The sequence below is a fragment of the Doryrhamphus excisus genome, chromosome 4 (genome assembly GCF_030265055.1).
Source record: "Doryrhamphus excisus isolate RoL2022-K1 chromosome 4, RoL_Dexc_1.0, whole genome shotgun sequence".
NCBI classification, from domain to species: Eukaryota; Metazoa; Chordata; class Actinopteri; order Syngnathiformes; family Syngnathidae; genus Doryrhamphus; species Doryrhamphus excisus.
The window spans coordinates 21,658,774-21,685,385 of NC_080469.1; the positions used below are offsets into that span (position 1 = coordinate 21,658,774).

The window sequence follows — 26,612 nt, forward strand, 5'->3', positions numbered from 1 at the left end:
TTTAATGGCGCCGTTTAAAAAGTGGAGCTCTGCAGCAAATGTAAAACATTAATATGAAATATTCATTGAGTATCATTTGAAATGATCGGTAATGTGCACCACTTCATTAACATATTAGAACAATATTGTGCTTTCTCATCACCTTCTGCTGCTAAATCAATGGAATTGTTTGCTCTGCTAGACAAGAATATCAAGTTATTTTGTAATGTAATGGTATTTGGACCTTAGTATTAAGTGGGGTTAACTTACTTTTACGCTTGAATGAAATCACATTAGACGAGGGATGCTCTACTCAGAATTTTAATGCTGCTGATTCCGATCATCCTTAAGTAAAATCGGTCGATACTGTTACCGATCACATGGATTAAGTGTAAGTCTTTCAATTTATCGATGAGTGTTATTGGTCTAGAGTACCAATTCCAGGGCCCGCCAAAAATATGCACCATATATTTTGGTGTGCACCATAAATTTTGTACATTTTTTTCTTAAACGTACTTCAGAACTACTACTAATTGTTAAAATATTGTGCTGCTTTCAAGTCAGTGAGAAAACGATAGCTCTTTCTTTGGCAGAAGCCAATCACAAGCTATCCGTTTGCTCACAAACTCGTATCAATACATCTTTCAAAGAACAGTAAATTCATCACACAGCAACTTAACACTCAAAGGGCATATTTACAAATATAAAAAGATGACCCCATGAAATTAAAGTTAAGTTAAACGTAAGTTAAAATGAACGTTTGCATTAATTAGGCTGCTGCAATGACGTCAGCTTCCCTCTGCGTTCTGTGTCCTCTGGCTACCTCAGGTGGACAGAACTGGCATTGCAGTGCCAATTCCTATGCCTTCAGTGCTCCTCCAATACAAAGGTTTGTCATACTAAACTCGTATCAATACATGTTTCTATATTTTTGAGGTATAATATTTGAGTGTTAAGTTGCTGTGTGATGAGTTATGTTGTTGGCAGAAGTCAATCACGAGCTATCCGTTCGCTCACAACAAGATTGTCAACCCATTGAAAATAACAGGAGGTCATTATGTACACCAGTGCAACAACATAACTCAGTGACTCACTGCGTCATCTTTCAAAGAACAGTAAATTCATCACACAGCAACTTAACACTCAAAGGGCGTATTTACAAATATAAAAAGATGACCCCATGAAATTAAAATGAACGTTTGCATTAATTAGGCTGCTGCAATGACGTCAGCTTCCCTCTGCGCTCTGTGTCCTCTGGCTACCTCAGGTGGACAGAACAGGCATTGCAGTGCCAGTTTCTATGCCTTCAGTGCTCCTCCAATACAAAGGTTTTCATACTAAACTCGTATCAATACATGTTTCTATATTTCTGAGGTATAATATTTGAGTGTTAAGTTGCTGTGTGATGAGTTATGTTGTTGGCAGAAGTCAATCACGAGCTATCCGTTCGCTCACAACAAGATTGTCAACCCATTGAAAATAACAGGAGGTCATTATGTACACCAGTGCAACAACATAACTCAGTGACTCACTGCGTCATCTTTCAAAGAACAGTAAATTCATCACACAGCAACTTAACACTCAAAGGGCGTATTTACAAATATAAAAAGATGACCCCATGAAATTAAAATGAACGTTTGCATTAATTAGGCTGCTGCAATGACGTCAGTTTCCCTCTGCGTTCTGTGTCATCTGGCTACCTTAAGTGGACAGAACTGGCATTGCAGTGCCAATTTCTATGCCCTCCAATACAAAGGTTTTCATACTAAACTCGTATCAATACATGTTTCTATATTTCTGAGGTATAATATTTGAGTGTTAAGTTGCTGTGTGATGAGTTTAATGTGTGTAGGATGAAACCCTATATTGAGGAATCACCTCCTGATTTTTCTGGTCATCTAGTCCTATGAATTCAATTATTGTTCAGGTACTGATGCTGCACTGTGAGCCTGGAAAACTAACCGTACAAACCGTTAAATGTTTGTTATTCAAATGCTGTACTAAGTTGAAGCTACTTAGCATTGATCGTATATGCATTGATCGGGTGCTTTGACACGGAAATCGGACAATACTGATCGGTGGCCGATGGATTGGAGCATCCCTACCGATCCCATTCTTCTTCTGCAATGCAATGCACCTTCGACATTAGAGCCAGGACTCTTTTTACATTCAGATTTGCATTCTTTTTACAGGGGTTAACTTCTTTTTACACTTGTGTAACAAAGAATGTTTGAAAAATTGTGATTTGCAGTGCTCATCATTGAATCAGCGCTTCATTATTAGCGGTAAAACTGTTGAATGATCTTATGGCCACAGCCAATGTGTAAGAGCGGTTAACTTCTTTTTACACTTGACAGCTAAAACTGTTCCCCCCCTTCACGTTAAACGCCTTTGTCATGATTGTGTTTCGCTACTACATATGTGTCTCTACCAATCCAGACTTACACACCACATTCCCACGTTCTGTTCCCCAAATTCTAAATCTCGTATTCTCCGGGCAGAATTTGCCTCATTTGATCAGTTCAATCACATTTAAAAAGACTACTGGGATGACTCCAATTATTTTGTCAAACTGACAGCCGTTCTCACACACACACACACGGAAGTGTTAGCAAAGCCTTCTCTGACTTCTCAGACAGGGTGAGACTACTCTGGAATACTAAAAAAAATACCCATCACATATACTTTATATGCATTCACGCAAATAAGGAACATGATGTGCACATCCCGGATGGTCCGGCATGCATCTGAGTGAATGCATAATATGCATACATTTATAAACATATGCCATTTAATAGACTTACTGTATGTCTGTTTAAAAATGCATATATTCCCCGCCAGACACACACACACACACACATGGAGCTTTAAAAACTAATATGCACTTTGACGCTGCTCTAACCTGATAACTTGGAGGCAAAGCAGCCTTTGGAATTATAATTAGGCAATAAGTGAAATATGCATGTATGTATGAGTCAGGCCGTTTATATTCAAATGGTGCACTTGTCTCCATGCCTGTGGAACCTTAAAAAGTAGGTTTCGTTTGGAATTCACTCCAAACGTTGAGGAAATGTACGCCTCTGAGTCGAACCAAACTTTCAAAGTTCCAACAATTTTATGACTTGCAGGATCTCAGTTTTTGCTTTTTCTTCAGCTTTTTGTTATCTTTGTGCAACTTGTAACAATGTTGACGAGTGAATGTTCAGTTTCTTATATTTTAAGGTTGAGTGGACATTTTATGTGCTCCCACATCTTGATTTATGGTGTTTTCGACCCGCTTTCTTAGCGCAATCCCTGATCGTCGTCTGTGTTTGTTGGTTTCTGTCTTGATGATTTTGGCTCTGATTTGGCCAACCACCATCTCAGTGGGCGGGTCACCCTTCTGAAGAAAGCTGTCCAATCAAATTACCTTAAAGACAGTTGTCAGAATATAAGAAATAAGAAACAATCATTCAATAAGAAGAACCTAATTGAGTTAATCTTAATGTATGTTTTTTTTTCTTAGGTTTTGCAACTGTTAACTGCAACTTATTTTTACACTTGTATACCAATTAACTCCAGACACTTTTCAAAAGACATCCAGTACCGGCCATTTTTAGAGGACTTTGACTGATTTTTCTGGGGTCACATGAACATGGAACATACCAAAGAAAGATTAGACTCTCGTCTTTCATCAGAAAAAAAAAATCAGCAAAAGATCAGTTCTTAACCAAAAAAAGTAGATAAACACTTTTTTGTGAAAACATACATTTCAAGCATAAATTTCACTTTAATGCAAATTCAGCCATATACAGTATGTAGCCAAAATACTATCTAAACAAATATGCTACAACATAAATGCCACAAAAATTGTTTTACATGAAAATAATAAATAATAATTTTAAATAATTTATATTTTATAATAATATTAATATAAATATTAATAGTTTATATTTAAAATAATTAATTTTACAAATGGGCTGCACGGCGGTCGAGTGGTTAGCGCACAGGCCTCACAGCTAGGAGACCAGGCTTCAATCCAACCCTCGGCCATCTCTGTGTGGAGTTTGCATGTTCTCCCCGTGCATGTGTGTGTTTTCTCCGGGTACTCCGGTTTCCTCCCACATTCCAAAAACATGCTAGGTTAATTGGCGACTCCAAATTGTCCATAGGTATGAATGTGAGTGTGAATGGTTGTTTGTCTATATGTGCCCTGTGATTGACTGGCCACCAGTCCAGGGTGTACCTATTGTGGTTTGAATATCCCTCCCACATTATTTTTTTTCCGGAAATTTGTGTATTAATAGTAATTAATAAATGGCAGGCAAGTTATATGTAGTATTCTGTTCACTAGGCATCAGTAATGGTGAGTAATGCTGAGACTGAGTGGAGAAAAAAAAGGTTATCCTCCTATTCCGTGTGGAAGTGGTAAGTTTTTGGCACCTTTGTCCTTTTTCCTCACTCTGGTTTTAAACTATTTTATAAAGGGGATCTATTATGCCTAATTTTTCGACCCTTTGTATTGAGGGGTGGTCTCCCGTAGAGCAGTTACACACAATAACCCGTGCGGAAAACTTTAGATTTTGCAGAATATTCTGTTTTTTTTTTTTTTTTTAATTTCACCGCTACCACATTTGTTGCTTACTCGTATAGCTGGCACAGCACCAGGTTTTATTTTAAGACGTGTAGCAAAGCCTTCCTGTACTTTTTACACTTGTATGGTAGTTAAGAACATTCAACCACTGCTTAAAAATGGCCAATCCAGTTAAAGTACGTTTTTAAGATGGATTGTTGCTATTATTATTTCCATTCTAACCTCCTGCACAGACGAAACAGTGAACACTAGCCAAGAAGTGAAGAGTTATGACAGGAAGTCAACGTACAAATCAAGTCAACGGTGGTCTCTCCAGCGAGAGTGACAAACGATATACGGTGCTATGTGTCTTCATCACGAAGCCATCCCATAATAGTCCATCTCTTCTTTTCTTCCTTAACCCGCTCCAGCTGTGTGGTTCCGACTGACGCAACAACACCCCCTCCCCGGTATCTCTGCAGGCGGGCGCTATAATAAATCCAGTACACTTAGGCCAGTCTGTGTCACGGTCAATGAGGGCTGCATGGAGACACCAGGCAGCTGTCACTGTCTGCCATGACGGTGCTCCGCTTTACATCCCGCTTGTATTAATTGCTTTGGAAGAAGCCCTCAAAGCATAGCAGATGCCTAATTGACTATGACGAGGATGGGGTGCCTAATGTGCCGTATTCTATCTTCTCTGGCTTTTTTTACGTCATCTGACCGTTACGGTCGAACACCCAGGTTTGCGAAATATAAGTTGCTATTAGACTCCATTGAAAACCAACAAAAAATCATCTGTACCCTGGCACAGGTTTGATTTTTTTTTTTTGTTTCAGTCCAAAAAAATATTTTCAGACATGACATAAGCGGGATTAAAAGATTAGCCTGATTTAAAGTCAATTTCACATCAAAAAGTTCCACGTAGTTTGAGTTTACGATCTTTTAAATGCACTTTTTTTAACATTAGAGCCCTCTGAACATGAAATAACACCCCTATAGTCACAATTAGACATAATCAGACATTACAGGAATATTACTGACACCAGTGTTGGACCCTGCTTCTACTACTAACAGTATGATTCATGAATTAATCTTTTTGTAAAAAAAAAAAAAAAAATAGGGTGAAGGTGAGAAATTGGAATGATTGAGGTAATTACAGTTCCAACCAGAGATTTTTTTTTGTTTCAGTCCAAAATTTTTTTTTCAGACATGACATAAGCAGGATTAAAAGATTAGCCTGATTTAAAGTCAATTTCTGCAAATATTCCTTATTTACACATCACAAAGTTCCATGTAGTTTGAGTTTCTGATCTTTTAAATGCAGTTTTTAACATTAGAGCCCTCTTGACATTAAATAACACCCCTATAGTCACAATTAGACATAATCAGACATTACAGGAACATTACTGACACCAGTGTTGGACCCTGCTTCTACTATTGGTTTGGAGATTTTTTTTCCTAAAGGGAAAAATGAGGCATCAATTAAAGTGATGTTTATGTATAAATACCTCTCGGATGAAAGAACAAAAGTAAAAGGAGAGAGCAGGGGGATGGGTGGCGGGTGGGGGCTCCTGGAAGTAATAGTTTTCCTACTATTGATTTCATTAGTGCTTGTGAATGCTCCTGACATTGCAGACTGATTGCATGCTGTGAATGTAATTTGTTCTTGTGTGTGAAACACACATCGAAAAAAAAACCAAAAAAAAAAAACCATGTCAAGTAAAAGAGGCTTAAAAGGCCCAAACAAGAGTTCAATAACAACAACAAAAAACTGTTGAACGGTTGCCTATTACGATAAGAAAGCCATTAAAGACACATTAGTATTGTAAATTGCACTAATGATGATATTTGATCATATTTTGCATACGTTTGCCGAGTCTCAGCGGATTCAAGGTAGCGCCTCGGGCCAGAAGCAGGTAAACAAAAACCTACATGTACTTTTATAACTATCAAAGCATGAATATTTGAATACGAGATGAGTAAAGAGAGTGAAAATCCACAGTGGAAAATGAACAGTTTTATTTTATTTTTTTTTCCCAAAGAGTGCTAATGTCAGATAATAATGAGGGAAAGGAGGAATGTATTAAAGCAGATGGATAGTAGTCTTATATTGGTGTTAAATAAATCAAATGTTTATTCATCTGCAGGTTTTATTAAAACGTGTCTGCTTCTTTTGCATTTTTCCTCGTAATTGACACAATGGTGATACAACTCTGCAACCAAAACAATAGCAATTCTACCATCCATCACACCATGATTGTGTGTTATGTATGTGACTGCGTGACTAATAATTTAGCACAAGTCATGCGTCTGCAATAATATGCGTGTTGTCTATAGTGGTCACCATGCATGACTATTTAAGGCGAGTGTGCCTTTTAGTATCTATCTCGTATGTTTGTGTTTATGTTTTTGCAGCTGGCCCGATAAGACGTTAAGAGGAATGATCTCATGACTTGCACGGCTCCTGCGCCGATACACATCTCAGACCACTTAGCAGGAGCATAAGGTCCTCACCGTGTGAAACGTTCAACATACAAGACATGCCAGAGCGGCTTTTTTTTTTTTTTACCCTATTTGGCCATGTTGGGCTTTGCAGTGCCTTTCACGGTATGGATGCTTCCTCCGGCCTTTTGCTTCTTTTCATGTACATTACATGGTCGACATATGCTGAACATATTGCTCTGACACACAGCTGCAGATATTTGCTAGAGAGACGCAGCCATAAAGAGACTTCTGAGATCAATCAAGAGATTTCTGTAGATCATGTTGGATTGCAAACAGTCCTGTGGAATTTAATCTATCTGGGATGTTTGAGTTGAAAAATGTCCACAGTTTGGGTCATTGCTTGTCATTGAGGGGTGATGTTTGTCATTGAGGGGTGATGCTTGTCATTGAGGGGTCATTGCTTGTCATTGAGGGGTGATGCTTGTCATTGAGGGCTCATTACTTGTCATTGAGGGGTCATTGCTTGTCATTGAAGGGTGATGCTTGTCATTGAGGGGTCATTGCTTGTCATTGAGGGGTGATGCTTGTCATTGAGGAGTGATGTTTGTCATTGAGGGATGATGCTTGTCATTGAGGGGTGATGCTTGACATTGAAGAGTCATTGCTTGTCATTGAGGGGTCATTACTTGTCATAGAGGGGTCATTACTTGTCATTGAGGGGTCATTGCTTGTCATTAAGGGGTGATGCTTGTCATTGAGGGGTGATGCTTGACATTGATGGGTGATGTTTGTCATTGAGGGGTGATGCTTGTCATTGAGGGGTGATGCTTGTCATTGAGGGCTCATTACTTGTCATTGAGGGGTCATTGCTTGTCATTGAAGGGTGATGCTTGTCATTGAGGGGTGATGCTTGTCATTGAGGGGTCATTGCTTGTCATTGAGGGGTGATGCTTGTCATTGAGGGGTGATGTTTGTCATTGAGGGATGATGCTTGTCATTGAGGGGTGATGCTTGTCATTGAGGGGTGATGCTTGTCATTGAGGTGTCGTTGCTTGTCATTGAGGGGTCATTACTTGTCATTGAAGGGTGATGCTTGCCATTGAGGGTTGATGCTTGTCATTGAGGGGGTCATTACTTGTCATTGAAGGGTGATGCTTGCCATTGAGGGTTGATGCTTGTCATTGAGGGGGTCATTACTTGTCATTGAAGGGTGATGCTTGCCATTGAGGGTTGATGCTTGTCATTGAGGAGTCATAGCTTGTCATTGAAGGGTGATGCTTGTCATTGAGGGGTGATGCTTGTCATTGTGGTGTCATTGCTTGTCATTGAGGGGTCCTTGCTTGTCATTGAAGGGTGATGCTTGTCATTGAAGGGTGATGCTTGCCATTGAGGGTTGATGCTTGTCATTGAGGGGTGATGCTTGTCATTGAGGGGTCATTACTTACCATTGAGGGGTGATGCTTGTCATTGAGGTGCCATTGCTTGTCATTGAAGGGTGATGCTTGTCATTGAGGGGTGATGCTTGTCATTGAGGTGTCATTGCTTGTCATTGAGGGGTCATTGCTTGTCATTGAAGGGTGATGCTTGTCATTGAGGTGTCATTGCTTGTCATTGTATTATTGTATCAGAGGAATTCTGTGATGTATTGAATCATAAATGGCTTATTTGGAGCAGGTCCTTTAATAGCACATATATACAGATCTATATAGGATTTCTGATTTTAGCAGTAGCTCGTTAAAACAGCAGGGAGTTCTTGTCATATACAGGACCTGTGATATGTTTTTTTGCAGCAGGTCCTTAGAAACAGCAGAGCTGCCCTGTCACATAGACTAACTTTTAGCTAGCAGTAGCTTTGTGATGCAGTAGACAGTATTCACTTTGCAGTACATGCGTTATGACAACCATTGTCAGTTACACTCCAAGATGACCGCCCGCCACTGATGAAGTCATTCTCAATGGATGTTCTTGGTATTTATGGCTGGTGTTCCTGCAGGTGTTTTGAAGCGAAGCGCCACGAGCTTGGGGATAAATGGGGGGTTTTGTGCCCCGCTGCAATATTTACTAGGTGCAATAAATCGAACCTGGATATTGTTGGGTTACAGCCATTCATTATTGATGACAGCATTCAGGCAAGACGTTTATGAGCTGGGCTGTGAGTGTCTGTAATTCACTCTGTCAGGGGATGGGGAAATCGGGGAGAGGAGAGAAACAAGTGGAGGATTGACGGTTGTGGGGAGGAAGGGGAAAATGGTGCAGAAAGCGATTGAAAGACAAAGGGAATTTTGCATCAATTCCTCCGCCTGTTCCCTATTCCACCCGGCTCTTTCTGGGGCTATCATGTTTCCTTTAGCGATCAATAATTTATAGCTGTCACTCCGGAGCAATGAGCCTCCCAGCGCTGAATGACAGATGAGGGTGGCAGCATACATAAGGGCAAAGTGAAAAGCAAGCGAGTGGGATAAGCAACGGCAACGAAGAAACGCTCCGATGTGACACCAAACGCGAAAGAGTGGGAGAGCAGTTCTCTGCAGATAATGAAATTATGCTGCGAAAAACACCTCGCCATTTTCCCCGTCCTCTCAGAGAAGTAATTAGAGAACAGGCAGAGCGAGTGTCAGCCTGGTGACATCAAAGTGGAGCTGCCTACTCACTTTTGGTTATTTTTGTCCTGTTGTCCTGTAAGCTGTGTTTATAGTTGCCAGCCCGTTGCATGCCGCCACCATTGGCCGAGATAAGGACACACACCAAAGACACTCTGTGTGTGTGTGTGTGTGCAATAATAGCTGAAAGTATGTTTTTTTGTACAGAAAGGTTATGGAAACTGGATGACTGGTGGAATCATAATATAATACCATAAAAAATTATTTTCCATTTAACATTTTCCAGTGGTCATAATTTTTTTACACTTTTATTTTACATTTGTATTGCTATTTTTTATGATTTTTGTAACTTCTAATTTAAGTAATTTTTATTTGTATTTTTTTGCACTGTTATTGAATTTTTTTTTTACATTTTTATTTTACATTTGTATTGCTATATTTTATTATTTTTGTACCTTGTTATTTAAGTAATTTTTATTTGTATTTTTTGCATTGTTATTGACATTTTGACACTTTTATTTTACATTTGTATTGCTATTTTCTATGATTTTTGTACCTTGTTATTTAAGTATTTTTTATTTGTATTTTTTGCACTGTTATTGAAAATTCTTTTACACTTTTATTTCACATTTGTATTGCTATTTTTTATGATTTTTGTACCTTTTTATTTAAGTAATTTTTATTTGTATTTTTTGCACTGTTATTGATTTTTTTTACACTTTTATTTTACATTTGTATTGCTATTTTTATGATTTTTGTACCTTATTATTTAAGTAATTTTTATTTGTATTTTTTGCACTGTTATTGATTTTTTTACACTTTTATTGAATTTATTTTTATACTTTTATCTTACATTTATTGCTATTTTTTATGATTTTTGTACCTTGTTATTTAAGTAATTTCTATTTGTATTATTTTGCACTGTTATTGAAAATTCTTATTCATGTTTAAAATTTGTTGTTTAAAAAACTTTTATTCTTTTTTATACTTTGATTGAAGTCATTTTATTGTTGTTTTTTTAAATAATTTTAACCCCTCCTGCTAGCTTGATGTTGTTCTTCTCAAATTTCGGATCAGCATTTGCAATAAAAGTGTAATAATTAGATTATGTTCAGCCACAGAATCCTCATCGTTTCTCTTCAATTGCCGTTGTTCGCTTGCATGAGAAGACTCGATCACAGTGACATAGCAAACTTTTGAAAGCATTCTCATCTTTTTTGTTTTCCCCTCCACAGTGCGAGACGACGACGACTTCCTCAGCCTGAGCGAGCTTCCCGAAACCTTTCCATCAGATCCACCGGAGCCCTTGCCGCACTTCCTGTTTGAGCCAGAGGAAGGCTACATCGTCAAGAACAAGCCCGTCAACCTCTACTGCAAGGCCACTCCCGCCACTCAGATTTACTTCAAGTGTAACAGCGAGTGGGTTCACCAGAAGGACCACACTGTGGAGGAACGTGTGGACGAGAACTCGGGTAAGAAATGTCAGATACAGATTGATAGTTGTGGCAAACTCAATGAGTTGTGGTCAGGATGCTTTGGAAGACTAAAATGCTAGCATACTTCGATGACCTCAAGGTTTTATCATCATTAGACTGGAGTGTCCAGACTGAGACCTCCACCGAGGGCCAAATATAAAAATGAAAGGATGCAAGGGCCAATTTGATGTTTTTTAAAGCATGATAAAATGTTAAAAATAGAAAAATAATGCTTCTCAGCTTTGTGACATAGGTGAAAAAAGTATATTGTTAGTATCAACTTCACTTTTTGTTTCATGTTGTAATATTATATTATGACTTTATTTTGTATAATATTTGGACTTTATTCCCATAGTATAGTTGTACTTTTTTAAATATTTTTTTTTATTTTTTTACTTTTTCTCCAACCTATGTTTCTCGATAATTCATTCATTCATTCATTCATTTTTTACCGCTTAGCCTCACGAGGGTCGCGGAGGGTGCTGGAGCCTATCCCAGCTGTCTTTGGGCGAGAAGCGGGGTACACCCTGGACTGGTGGCCAGCCAATCACAGGGCACATATAGACAAACAACCATTCACACTCACATTCATACCTATGGACAATTTGGAGTGGCCAATTAACCTAGCATGTTTTTGGAATGTGGGAGGAAACCGGAGTACCCGGAGAAAACCCACGCATGCACGGGGAGAACATGCAAACTCCACACAGAGATGGCCAAGGGTGGAATTGAACCCTGGTCTCCTCGCTGTGAGGTCTATGCACTAACCACTAGACCGCCGTGCCGCCCTTCCTTTGAACTTAAAAAGCCAAAAACTTACCACTTCCACACGGATAAGGAGGATAACTATTAACAGTTATTTAACCTTTAATATGAACATGAATCAAACGTAATAATTTTTTCTGGGTACATGATACCATACAGCATCCATATCAAACTTGCGCGGGCCGCACTAACATTAAACTTTCATATCAAGGCGGGGGCCTCAAACTAGGCTGGGTGTTTGGGACCCCTGTGTTTGTGTTTAGTAGTAGTTTTTTTGTAATTTTTTTGTCTTTGGCGATAGAGGCCTGTGATTGGCTGGCGACCAGTCCAGGGTGTACCCCGCCTCTCGCCCGAAGACAGCTGGGATAGGCTCCAGCAACCCTCGTGAGGAAAAGCGGTAGAAAATGACTGAATGGCGATAGACGCAAGGAAAAACCCGTCTCAAGTGACAAGCCTCCCCGGCTTGTCTCCGGATGTGTGAACGTCTGAAAGTCGTCAGGTTAAAGCCATTATTCAGACGTAGTATGGCTGCCACAGTCCCAGCGCTGCTCCGCCACCTTCACGGGGAGGCTTTAATCGCGTCTGCGCTGACATGTTGGAGCGCTGCCAACGTTGTGTACAACAACAACGACAGCACGACGCTATCAGGGATTAAACGGCGACCTCCATGTTGAGAGGACTTTTTTTTTTGCTGTGTAAGCGTGTGGCTTATGCACATGTGTATCATTTGGCGAGACAGGAAGTATGGCGCAGCTTGATGTTTCCACTGATTCAGCTCTCAGACGCACCAGAAAGCTAGGAAGAATGTTCTAGTTGGTGTTTAGAGGGTTGTTGTGTCTCAGTATGATTTAAAGAGGGACAAAACTATGTGCTATAGTAGACACTGTTAGCTTCTTCCCTCCTTGTTTGCACACTTCATCATCAGGATTTGCTGTATTGTTGTTAGTGGGTACATCATATTTAATTATTAGACATGAGCCACTGCAGGAAGTACTCTGTCCAGAAAAAAAACTGCTTATTTTTGTGTAATATGTTTTATTTTCTCTGATTATAGCTACCATATTGGATAACACAACGTAAATGTGACTATAGGGATGTTATTTCATGTCTAGAGGACTCTAATAATCTTAAAATTGGTATTTAGAAGACTGTAAACGATGACCTAACTACGAAAATATTCATTTTTATTAATATTAAATCCGGGGCGGCACGGCGGTCTAGTGGTTACCGCGCAGACCTCACAGCTAGGAGACCAGGGTTCAATTCCACCCTCGGCCATCTCTGTGTGGAGTTTGCATGTTCTCCCCGTTACTTAAACCAGGCTGCACGATGCACGAGTGGTTAGCGTGCAGGCCTCACAGCTATGAGACCCGAGTTCAATTCCACCCTCGGCCATCTCTGGGTTTTCTCCAGGTACTCCGGTTTCCTCCCACATTCCAAAAACATGCTAGGTTAATTGGCCACTCCAAATTGTCCATAGGTATGAATGTGAGTGTGAATGGTTGTTTGTCTATATGTGCCCTGTGATTGGCTGGCCACCAGTCCAGGGTGTACCCCGCCTCTCGCCCGAAGATGGCTGGGATAGGCTCCAGCACCCCCGCGACCCTTGTGAGGAAAAGCGGTAGAAAATGAATGAATGAATAATATTGAATCCTACTTGCGGGAAAGTCGCTTACCTCAGTCGGGTCTGGAACCCATCAACCAGACTCCTCAGGAGCAATTGGAAGTGTAGCCAATCACAGTGGAGTGGGTCTGATTGGAGGCAGGCCGAGCTGTGTAATAAATTAAAACAGACAGTTTTGCTGGGAAGCAGGAAATCCAAGGGGAATACAGCTGGAATAGCTGCAGATTCTGGAAGACCTAGAAAACTTTTTTGTGTGGGTTATTGTGTGGAGCTGCTCTTTAGGCGTCTACAACTCAATACAAAGGGCCGAAAATGACCATAATAGGTCCCTTTAAGACACAAATAAGACTCAACAACAAAATTTTAAAAAATCAGAAATGTTAACAGAAGTCGGAATTTATAAGGAAAAAGTTTCAAGCTAATGAGAAAGTCTGCACGGCAGCCGAGCACAGCTAGGAGACCAGGGTTCGATTCCACCCTCGGCCATCTCTGTGTGGAGTTTGCATGTTCTCCCCGTGCATGCGTGAGTTTTCTCCGGGTACTCCGGTTTCCTCCCACATTCCAAAAACATGCTAGGTTAATTAGCGACTCCAAATTGTCCATAGGTATGAATGTGAGTGTGAATGGTTGTTTGACTATATGTGCCCTGTGATTGGCTGGTCACCAGTCCAGGGTGTACCCCACCTCTCACCCCAAGACAGCTGGGATAGGCTCCAGCACCCCCTCCCTGTGACCCTCCTTAGGATAATCGGTAGAAAATGAATGAATGAATGAACATCATAATATTATGAGGAAGATAACATCATGTTTTTAAAAATGAAAATTATATGATTCTTAGATTAGGTTTTGGAAAATATTATAATATTATGGGAATAAACACATAATATAACAAGACATTTTTTTAATAGAATATCAAAATCGAAAAGAAAAAGCAATAGAAGTGTAAAAAAAGGTATAATTTTATAAGAATAAAGTCAAAATATTAAGAGAAAAAAGTCATAATGTAATGCCATTTTACTAGAATAAACTTGTACTTTTATGATGATAACAATACCTGGAGGATGGAGTTAAAATATTAAAGAAAAAAATACATTTTTAAAAGTTTTAATTAAAAAAGTTGCCATTTTTGGACAGTTAAGTTTGGGGAAAAGTTATAATATTGTGGGAATAAAGTAATAATACTGCATTATGATTAAGAAAATGTACAAATTTAAGAAGAAAATTGTGTGTGTGTGTGTGTGTGGGGGGGGGGATTTATTACCTACGGTCTAAATAAAGCACGAGACACAGCTCTATGTAGCATACTTCCACAATCATAAACATGTAGCACCCCCTCCTTAGGATAATCGGTAGAAAATGAATGAATGAATGAACATCATACTATTATGAGGAAAAATAACATCATTTTAGTAGCATAAAATTGAAATATTAAAGAAGAGATATGTTTTTAAAAATGAAAATTATTTAATTATAAGATTAGGTTTTGGAAATTATTATAATATTATGGGAATAAACACATAATATAACAAGACATTTTTTTAATAGAATAAAGCTCAAAATCGAAAAGAAAAAGCAATAGAAGTGTAAAAAAAGGTATAATTTTATAAGAATAAAGTCAAAATATTAAGAGAAAAAAGTCATAATGTAATGCAATTTTACTAGAATAAACTTGTACTATTATGAGGATAACAATACCTGGGGGATGGAGTTAAAATTAAATTATCTTAATAATAAATCTTAATTAAATTAAATATAAAAATACATTTTTAAAAGTTATAATTAAAAAAGTAAATTGAGTTGTCATTTTTGGACAGTTAAGTTTGGGGAAAAGTTACAATATTGTGGGAATAAAGTCATAATACTGCATTATGAATAAGAAAATGTACAAATTTAAGAAGAAAATTGTGTGTGTGTGTGGGGGGGGGGGGGTTATTTACCTACGGTCTAAATAAAGCACGAGAAACAGCTCTATGTAGCACACTTCCACAATGATAAACATGTCGCAAAATGAGAATTGTCAATCAAAATTGAGCTTTGTTATGTTTATAGAGGGTATTGCATCATAATAGATGGAGCAGCTGTACCTAATGTTGTGTACATTGACTCATCTTAATTGCCCATCTTATTATGCGGCTCTAATAGAGACGTCAGGATGTGTCCAAAGCAGGAATAATAATATCGGGAAGGCAGCCAGCTTGCACTAATCATTGCTGCCGTCTTTTGTCTCCTATCGTTTCTTCTTTTTTTTTTTTTTTACTTTCTCCTCATCATCATCTTCAGCATTCATTACGGACTTCATGGGCACCTGCTCTTCATTTATTATTCCCCTATGAGTCGCTCATTTGTTAACCGTCAGCTCCCAGACAGCAACATCATGGAGGAAAACATTTTGTCTAATTAGGGACCTGTGGATTCCACCAAAGACGATTTCTGCTTGACTTTACTGACCTGTTTAAATAAATTAATTCGTTTTTTCCATTACACTTGCATGATATAAGCATCAAGACAAGCTAAAAAAAAACAAAAAAACATGAATTTATTTCAATGTTTTCACTGAAAGATGCTTCAATTCATTTTTAATTCATTTACTGCAAAGCAATCATGATGTCACGTTAATAAAAAATGGATTAGCCGCACACCACATACCACTCGAGGGACACTTAAGCTCGCCAGTACATCCTGATCATCATAAATGCGTTATATATAGACATATTAATATTTGGTCATTGGGTACACCTACACAGGCTGACGGCATCCAGTGCAAAAAATTCCATCCTTTCAAAGCTAATAATGTTCTGTTTTGATTGACACTATCATTGTAAAACAGGTATTTATTTATGTCAGGGTGTCTAAATTGTGGCGCTGGGGCCAATTATGGCCCACAACTGTTGGCACAGTCTAAAGAAAAATACAATTACTGTGTATAAGCCACTACTAAAGGTTTGGGGGCCTCAGGTAGGAAAAAAATAGTCATTTTACAAGACGACAATATTGACAAAATAAAGTCATATTTTGAGAAAAATAGCATAACGCTGAAATATTACTATTTCTAATAGTAATATACTAATTCTAATAGTAAACTAATAAATATTATTATTAAGACTGAAACATGCCATTTTTCAGAAAGTCATAATATTGTGAAAATATACTGGTAATTAAAAAAAATAAATATATATACATATACTCTGTCATATACAGGAAGTAGAAAAAGTTATTTAATAGAATGCTTTGTAAGATCCATTTTTTCTTTTTTGAATATAAAAAAATGTCTCGGCATATCACATGGGTTGATTCAAACACATGTAAAAATGGCCGTCGTTGGAAAAAGTTTGGACCCCCCTGGTTTATATAAAGTATATGTGACAGTATTATAAATTATTCATTCATTCATTCATTTTCTACCGCTTTTCCTCATGAGGGTCGCGGGGGTTGCTGGAGCCTATCCCAGCTGTCTTTGGGCGAGAGGCGGGGTAGACCCTGGGCTGGTCGCCAGCCAATCACAGGGCTATTATAAATTAGTGATAGTATATTAACAATATGATGTGTCGCAAGGTTAGTTTCTGAGCCTTGCTAAAGAGCATTGCAGCAATATGTTTTAACAAGGATACAAAAACGCTACAGTACAGCAGAGCGCCGGGATGAAACGGCACAGTCAAGAGAGTGAAACATCATTAAAATTCAAAGAAAGGTTGGTAATGGTAATGGTTTTATTTCATTTGAACATGCATCAGATTACAATTGAGTGCATCCCATAATCAGTTCCCAGTTCCACATGTCCAAAAGGAGTAGGAAGAAGCAAAGCTTATTAAATCCTACCCCTCCATCTGGTACTTTTACAATCAGTAACTGATACATTTGTTCACTTCCTGCTTTCTTAATATAGTTTACGTTTTTTTAATTCGTTAATTAATTTATTATTTTATTTTTTGTCACGTACCAAAGTACAAGGTGATATGACCATCCAATGACATAATGGGTACCATAGTAAGTGTCAATATAGTGATATATATAGCACATCATGACTGGTTCAAGACTCTTCATCCTTGTATTTAGCAAACATCAACTGCTTGTATTGTTTCTTGAATTGGCTCATCGTTGTGCATTGTTTGAGGGTCTTACTCAATCCATTCCATAGTTTGATTCCACATACTGAAATGCTATGGCTTTTTAACGTAGTCCTAGCATAGAAGTGTTTCAAATGTAGTTCTTCCCTGAGATCATATTTCTCCTCTCTTGTAGAGAAGTATTGGATGACATTTTTAGCTAATTGGTTATTTTTAGCCTTATGCATTATTTTAGTTGTTTGAAGTTGAACTATATCAGCAAGTTGAAGTATTTGTGATTTTAGAAATAAGGAGTTAGTATGTTCTCTGTAGGCGGCATTATGAATTATCCTTACTGACCTTTTTTTGCAGTACATTTAGTGAGTAAAGATTGCTTTTATAGTTATTAGCCCATATTTCCACACAATAAGTAAGATATGGTAGAACCAGAAAGCAATAAAAAGTGTGGAGTGATTTCTGATTGAGAACAAATTTTGCTTTGTTCAATATTGAAATATTCCTTATGTTGTATATTTGTAATATGAGGTTTCCAGCTCATATTTTCATCTATTGCGATCCCCAGAAATGTATTTTCCTTCACCTTTTCTTTCAATGTCTACACCGTCTATTTGTATTTGCTGGTGTGTGTCCTTTCTGCTGTTACCAAACAGCATGATTTTAGTTTTACTTAGGTTCAAGGACAATCTATTATCATCAAACCATCTTTTTAGCGACAATTTCTTCTCTGATCTTTCTAATGATTTTGTCTGTACTCCCTCCAGAACAAAAAGCAGTTGTATTATCCACAAATAATACCAGCTTTAAGTCTTTCGTGACTTAGGAGATATCATTGATGTACAAGTTGAACAGTTTTGGTCCCAGTATTGACCCCTGGGGAACTCCGCACATAATATATGAACTTGCAGATGTGTATTCTCCTTGCTTTAAGTATTACTTCCTGTCAGCTAAGTAGCTTTTGACCCAGTTCAGAACTAATCCTCTTATTCCGTACCTTTCTAATTTAGTTATTAGGATGTCATTAGGTTTTTGCAGCAATACGTTTTAACAAGGATACAAAAACGCTACAGTACTGCAGAGCGCCAGGATGAAACAGAACAGTCAAGAGAGTGAAATACTGTACGCGTAAGGTTTCTTTTAGGTTTTAAGAGAAATAGAGAAAAAAAATGTGAACGTGGGAAATTTTCAGAAAAATATTGTATGATTTGACTCAAAACATCTTCAGCAGGTTAGGGATTATAGCGCCCCCTGTCTTTGTGAAGGGTGTGTTGCGACCCCTTGTACATCTCCATTAGCATCCAAGTGGACTAATGGCATATTGTATCCTCTCATACTTACTTTGTCTCCATTAGTCACCGTGTGAATTATTAGCTTCGACCTGCATCTTCTCATTCACACACACACACACACACACACACATGGAGGAGTGTTGGCTGAGGTGATTTGTGACCTCCTTTCCTCCTTTGCTGCCATCGCATTTATTGATTTCTTCTCATCTTTACCTTCTACTCGCCCTCTCTTTCTCTTTGTCCCGTCCTGCTAATGTTTCTCTTCCTGCCATCACTCGCCTCCTTGCCTTTTACGTCTTTTGGCCCAGTCCCGTCTCCCCTACTCCCTCTTATCTCTTACCATTGCTACAATTTATGTTATTAACTACCATCAGGATTTATAGGACCCCCCCATTAGTGTGTGGGACGGAGATGTTGTTTCATGTTGTGACAGATGAATGCATTTTTGTGTTGAGGAATGTCTTGGTTGACTTTGTATTGTATTGACATCACTTTCAGACATGTTTTTTTCTACCTTCTCATAAAAATGTATTCATAGACGTAGTACTTCATAGCATTTACCAAACTAACATACCCTTACCGAAATAGTACTAGCTTTTTGGTGTCAAGGTTGCACTTTGATGCACGAACCCACAACACGCTCATATAAGGAAAGAAATGTTGACGCCTTGTGTGTGTGTGATTGATGGAAATGTTTATGACAGTATCTGCTCGTCTTGATTTTACTTTTACCCCCCCCCCCAACCCCTACACCCCCATCTACGTATATCTTTCCTCAAACTTCACCGAGCTGACAGCGAGTGAGCTCTCTTGATGCGAACTTCTGTCACGCTACAGAGACCCTCAATTCCATCCTTGTCTCCTCGTAGCGACGCTTCACGTCCTACATCCAAATGCAATAAGACGCAACGCAACGCGAGGTGGCACTTTTGTTGAAACTGCTGATAACTTAGTCGAGCAATGCTAACTTTGTGTCGGCAAAACAAAGGGGACGATTCGGGCTTTGTGTATTTGAACAACTTCCTGTTTGTTATTGTTTTGTTTTACAGTTCTGAAAAGTGTTTGCCCCTTGCCTGATTGTTTTGCATGTTTGTCACACATAAATGTTTCTGACCATCAAACAAATTTGAATATTAGTATTAGTAAATATTTGTCAATATAAATAAATAAATATATATATATATATATATATATATATATATATATATATATATATATATATATATATATATATGTGTGTGTGTGTGTGTGTGTGTGTGTGTGTGTGTGTATATATATAAAACAGCCCCTGACCGTCACACTACCACCACCATATTTTGCCATTGAAATGCGCCAGATGTGAAGGTTCACACACCTTCCAAAAAAAACTTCAACTTTTGTCTCATCAGACCACAGGGTGTTTCCAAAAGGTCTTGGTGTTCATCAAGGTGTTTTCTGGCAAAATTGAGACGCAATGCTATTTTTGTTCAGCAGTGGTTTTGGTCTTGGAACTCATTTTTGCCGTTTTTGCCCAGTTTCTTTCTTATGGTGGAGTCATGACCACTGACCCTAACTGAGGCAAATGAGGCCTGCAGTTCCTTGGACATTGTTGTGGGGCCTTTTGTGACCTCTTGGATGAGTTTTCACTGCATTCTTGGGGTAAAATAAATAATTAGAAAGGGGAAAACACTTTTTCACCAATGAAAAAATGTAAAGAAAATGTAAAGAAACTGGAACTGTATGGCGATCAAAGAGGACGACCACTTAATATAGAATAAGAAAACAAAGAATATCTTAAATTTTTGACCGCAGCAGAGATGCTAAAAGTGTTCCTGGAACGGAACAAATCTTAAATCTAATGAGGTTGATACACACAAAAGTCAATATACATGAAACCATGAATGAATCCATCTTTGAAAGAATACCAAACAAAGAAAAGATCCCTGAATGCACCAAATACATACGTATATTTCATGTAATAAATAACAGAATAAGACCAACCATAGAGAAAGAAATATCAAACTGACAAAGTGGATTTATCACTGTGGAAGGGATGATATTTAACATCAGAATAATTGTATCTAGAATTTACGTTTGTTTCATCGATTATCCAAACCTTTCAGACCACTACCATCGACAAATAAATAAACGTATTATGCATTTATATTGGACACAAAAAGCATACATACTATGATCTGAAACAGTAAATATATATTTCAAGGCTGGAAAATTCCAGAGGCTTCATTGGTGGAAAAAATGTGAACAACTTAAGAGACGCAGATGATTATACGGTACTGCTTGTTGATAATAAAAATAACTTGCAAAACATCTTGAATATCATCAATACAATACAGGAAAAATATACGGCATGAAAATTGATGCGGGAAAAGACCAAGGTCAAGACCATCCATCAATTTTCTATTATATAGAAAATGAATTTTCTATTATATAGAAAATGAATGGATGGATGGTTGGATTGGATAGATTGGACCCTCACTCGAGTCGCGGGTATGTTGGAGCCTATCCCAGCAATCTTTGGGCGAGAGGCGGGGTACACCCTGGACTGGTCGAGGGAATTTCATATCAAAAATGAAATGTAGAATATCTACAGCCAAAAGGGCTTTCAGCAATACTTGTTTGTAATTGGTTTAGAATACTCAAATGTTATATAACATCTACTTCCTTACACATTATTTGGATCTGAAACTTGGATAATAACAAATCAACTGCAAAAATAGAGCTGTTATGTGTACGGAAATAGTCATGGTATCCTGGAAAGAAAGAAAGAAAGAAAAACCAACAAAGAAGTACTAACAATGGCAAATCAACAAAGGAAGCTTTTAAAGGATATCACGGAAAGGAAAAACACGTTCTTTGTTCACAAAATAAAACCCGGCCTATTTCAAGCTCAACTCCTAGAAGGAAAAATAGAGGGAAAGAGGAAAACGCAGATTGATAACATCACCGTATGGAACAAAAATGGAACAAAAAATGCTATCATAACTGCCAATTAGCAGCTAAAAAACGATGCCACTGCCCACCCATGACCTCCGACCTTCAGCGAGAAGATGGAACTAAATGATGATGATAAAACTGCATTTCAAATAAAGTTATAGAATTAAACCAAATCATACATAAAGTGTACATACAGTAAACCCAATGGTAACATGTTGAATGTATTCAACACGCGGCACGGTGGTCGAGTGGTTAGCACGCAGACCTCACAGCTAGGGGACCAAGGTTCAATTCCACCTTCGGCCATCTCTGTGTGGAGTTAGCATGTTCTCCCCGTGCATGCGTGGGTTTTCTGGGTACTCCGGTTTCCTCCCACATTCCAAAAACATGCTAGGTTAAATGCTAGGTTAATTCCATAGGTATGAATGTGAGTGTGAATGGTTGTTTGTCTATATGTGCCCTGTGATTGGCTGGCCACCAGTCCAGGGTGTACCCCGCCTCTCACCTGAAGACAGCTGGGATAGGCTCCAGCACCCCCACGACCCTTGTGAGGATAAGCGATAGAAGATGAATGAATTAATGTAACTTAAACCAGGCTGCACGATGAGCGAGTGGTTAGCTTGCAGGCCTCACAGCTAGGAGACCCGAGTTCAATTCCACCCTCGGCCATCTCTGGGTTTTCTCCGGGTACTCCGGTTTCCTCCCACATTCCAAAAACATGCTAGGTTAATTGGCGACTCCAAATTGTCCATAGGTATGAATGTGAGTGTGAATGGTTGTTTGTCTAAATGTGCACCAGAAAAAGCAGTACAAAATGAATGAATGAACATTATGCATTTTATTTTTCAAAATTCTTGTTACTTCCTTTTGGGCGTTGGTGTACCAACCCAGAGCAGTCGTCAACCGTGTGTGCTCTCCCTTATCTTGCAGTGTGACACGCCTGCTTCTCCGTCACTTCATTTTAATCACCACAACCATTATTAGCTCTCCTGCCTGTTCCAGTCACGCATAATAATAACATTGTTTTTTTATCGCTGTAATTGAAGTTGCGGGAATGAGAAAATGAAGCTGACATTGTGACAAGTATGACCTTTGGCTTCATAAAGCTCAAACTTCAGTTGCCTTTCGCCGTGAGAAATAGCGGCTTGTCATGCAGCGTGAGTGCGCCTCATCACCGGAGGCAATCACTAGCACAAAATAGTCGAGTCAATTTACTGGACTCATGAAGCAGACATTTCAGAGGTGTCTTTCGTTGTTTTTAGAATGAATGATTTGATGCTCACATGGGTAGAAAATGACTTTTTTAATGTATTAAGTGTGTACAACCTTCTCATTTCAGCAAGTATTTTGTTATTTCCTCTCAATACTTGGATGCTTTGGAGTAGTATCTCGTCTTTATTTCACTCAGAACCTGCATTGTGAAATACTCGGTTCCATTAATAACAACAAAACATGGAGTAAACGGTCTGAGTTGCACACACAAACTAACAAATTTCTGTCCATGGTTCTGAAATCATAGGGTTCCAACTTGGGCTTGTTATGTTAGAAAACAGCCATGTAGGCCAGTGTCCTCGTCAGTATGCCACAGTTCATTTTGGCGTCCATCATTCCCCTCATTGAACCACGGTTCCCCAGCAGTGCCAGCAGCACTCATGCAGCCCCAGACTTATGACACTATCAGTGTTGGGCATGTTACTTTAAAAATGTTATTAGTTGTAGTTATTAGTTACTTCTAAAAAAAAGTAACTTTGTACTAACTGGGTTACTCCACTACAAAAGTAACTAGTTAGCAGTAAAAGTAACTATTGCCCCCCCCCCCCACATCCCCCCACCCCCCCACCCCCATAATGTACATTTTACTTTGGACATCAACAAGGTTAAAGTGTCTGTATTTCCATTTGGCAAACACTGTTTGGACATGGGAGCTGCACGGCGGTCGAGTGGTTAGCGCGCAGACCTCACAGCTAGGAGACCCGAGTTCAATCCCACCTTCGGCCATCTCTGTGTGGAGTTTGCATGTTCTCCCTGTGCATGCATGGGTTTTCTCCGGGTACTCCGGTTTCCTCCCACATTCCAAAAACATGCTAGGTTAATTGACTCCAAATTGTCCATAGGTATGAATGTGAGTGTGAATGGTTGTTTGTCTATATGTGCCCTGTGATTGGCTGGCCACGATTTTTTTTTTTGACAATAATTGCTGTGTTGACTCATCTAAGTAAATAACCACTCTAATGTCTACCCAAGTTTTCATTCTGGAGTATTGTCCCGTCATAAAAACACTTATTTATATTTATGTGATGCTTTACTTCCTTTCTGACCTGCCACTTTTCCCTCTAGTGCCCTCACGCTGTCTTTTCAGCCTCAGTTCAGCTCCTCGCTGCTTCTAATCACCTCTTTTGCTGCCATTTTTGTCGCCCCCAGCTTCCCTCAGATTTTTTTTTTTTTTTTTTGCTACTCTTTGGCTTTTGGCACTCAATTATCTCTTGTTTTCCACCTTCCATCGTCCGTGCCATCTCTATTTGATCCCTGGCTCGCTTGCCTCGCATCCCTGTGGGTTCCTACTTAATACTATAGGCTCACTCTCGGTCCCCTTTGCCACGGCTGTTGGAACTTCCCAGCAAGAAGCGAGAAGTCAAGATTCTGTTGGGAGTCCTCGTGGAGATGATGATGATAAACCACAGAGATCCTTCGCTCAGACCGTTTTTGTACGCCCACGCCCAAGTCATCCATCCCTACTTGCCGCGTACTTTTCCCCAAAAGCCATCTTTTATCTCCTTCGGGGTTTAACTTTTCATTTGGCCTCGCACACTTCTTAATCTTTCTCTCTCGTCTGTGTACTTAACCATTCGCTTCTTATTCCTCCTCATCATTCTTTTATGCCAAAAACATTTGCTCAGCTCAACTGAAGCTTTTTTTTTTTTTTTTTTACACTTTGCCTACTTTAAGAATGTACAAAATATTCCAGTTTATTTCTCACTTATCTCCAGGTCATCTTTCCTATGCAGCCTGCCTCGATACTTGAACTGCCTTGATACTTGCTAAAGCTACTTTAAACCCGTCATGCTTATTTCTGCTTGAATAGAATCAAGCTGAGATATTTTGGGCTTGTGCAAAGTAGCAATTCTCACATCGTGTACACTAAATGCAAAATCGATTGTGAGATAATTAACTTTTCTTATCTACAATAATCCCTCGTTTATCTCGATTGATTGTTTTGACAGGATTCCTTCTTCATAAATTGAATATTTTTGTAGTTATGGCATATAAAACCTGTTAACAATTATCTATGGATTTTTAGAGCCCTCTAGACATTAAATAACATCCCTATAGTTACCTTCACACCCAAAATAAACAATTTAAGACAGGGGAGATGAACTGACAGTAGCCTATTATTATGATTATTCCATCGCCATGTGTCTTCTTTTAGTCTGTTAGCTAGCAAAGAAGTAAACAGTAAGCGTAATGGATCCAGATTACAACAAAGTACATGTTGTCTTAATTTGACATGTTTTTGCAGGTCTGGTGGTGAGAGAAGCCAGCATAGAAATAACAAGGCAGCAAGTGGAGGAGCTGTTTGGACCAGAAGATTACTGGTGTCAATGTGTGGCATGGAGCTCTGCTGGGACCACCAAGAGTCGCAAGGCGCACGTACGCATCGCATGTAAGTACAAGTAATATTATATACATTTCAATTAGTCGGGCTCATACGGTTTATCTATATTTATGTAGCAATCTATCTAGCAACGCATTACGTCAGCCTCCCTATGGGCTCTTTAGCTCCCTCTGGTGGAAAAGAGCATGTTTTACAATACAATGTGACAGAAATTTTATAAGAGTTTCACCATTATATAAAAAAAAAAATCTCAGTTTTAGTATATGTTTAAGGCTGCACGGTGTTCGAGTGGTTAGAACGCAGAACTCACAGCAAGGAGACCCGCGTTCAATCCCACCATCTGTTTGTGGAATTTGCATGTTCTCCCCGTGCATGCGTGGAGTTTCCTCCCACATTCCAAAAACATGCTAGGTTAATTAGCGACTCCAAATTGTCCATAGGTATGAATGTGAGTGTGAATGGTTGTTTGTCTATATGTGCCCTGTGATTGGCTGGCCACCAGTTCAAGGTGTACCTATTGTGGTTTGAATATCCTTATTATTATTATCCATTATTTTTTTTCAGAAATTGATTAATTCATAATAATTAATAAACGATGGCTTTTTTGTGTCTGACTAAAGTCTATTATTAGTCAGGCAAGTTATATTGTTCACTAGGCATCAGTAATGGTGAGTAATGCTGAGATTGAGTGAAAAAAAAGGTTATCCTCCTATTCCATGTGGAAGTGGTAAGTTTTTGGCACCTTTGTCCTTCTTCCTCACTCTGGTTTTAAATTCTTTTATAAAGGGGATCTATTATGCCTAATTTTTCGACCCTTTCTATTGAGGGGTGGTCTCCCATAGAGCAGTTATACACAATAACCTGAACAGAAAACTTTTTGCAGAATATTTTGTATTTTTTTATTTTAACTCTTTATGTTTGGTTATTATTGATTTGGTTTGTGTGAGCTTTGACGATTAACATAATACAGCGTTCCTTCGTTTATCGCGGAGGATTTGTCCCCAAAATAGCCTGCAATAAGTGAAATATGTGAAGTAACCAACTATGTTTATTTTTACAATTATTATATATGTCTAGGCTGCACGGCGGTCGAGTGGTTAGCGCGCAGACCTCACAGCTAGGAGACTCGAGTTCAATCCCACTCTCGGCCATCTCTGTGTGGAGTTTGCATGTTCTCCCCGTGCATGTGTGGGTTTTCTCCGGGTACTCCGGTTTCCTCCCACATTCCAAAAACATGCTAGGTTAATTGGCGACTCCAACTTGTCCATAGGT

General features: G+C 38.8%; 1 protein-coding gene across 3 annotated transcripts in view; it reads left to right on the forward strand.

The window, feature by feature from the left end:
* The window catches only part of unc5ca (unc-5 netrin receptor Ca), a 250,279-nt gene that overhangs the window by 119,024 nt on the left and 104,643 nt on the right, over positions 1 to 26,612 (forward strand). For all 3 annotated transcript variants that reach the window (XM_058070370.1, XM_058070372.1, XM_058070371.1), the window contains exons 2-3: positions 10,815 to 11,051; positions 25,245 to 25,388. In XM_058070370.1, the coding sequence (XP_057926353.1) occupies positions 10,815 to 11,051; positions 25,245 to 25,388 (381 nt within the window). The remainder of the gene's footprint in view (positions 1 to 10,814; positions 11,052 to 25,244; positions 25,389 to 26,612) is intronic.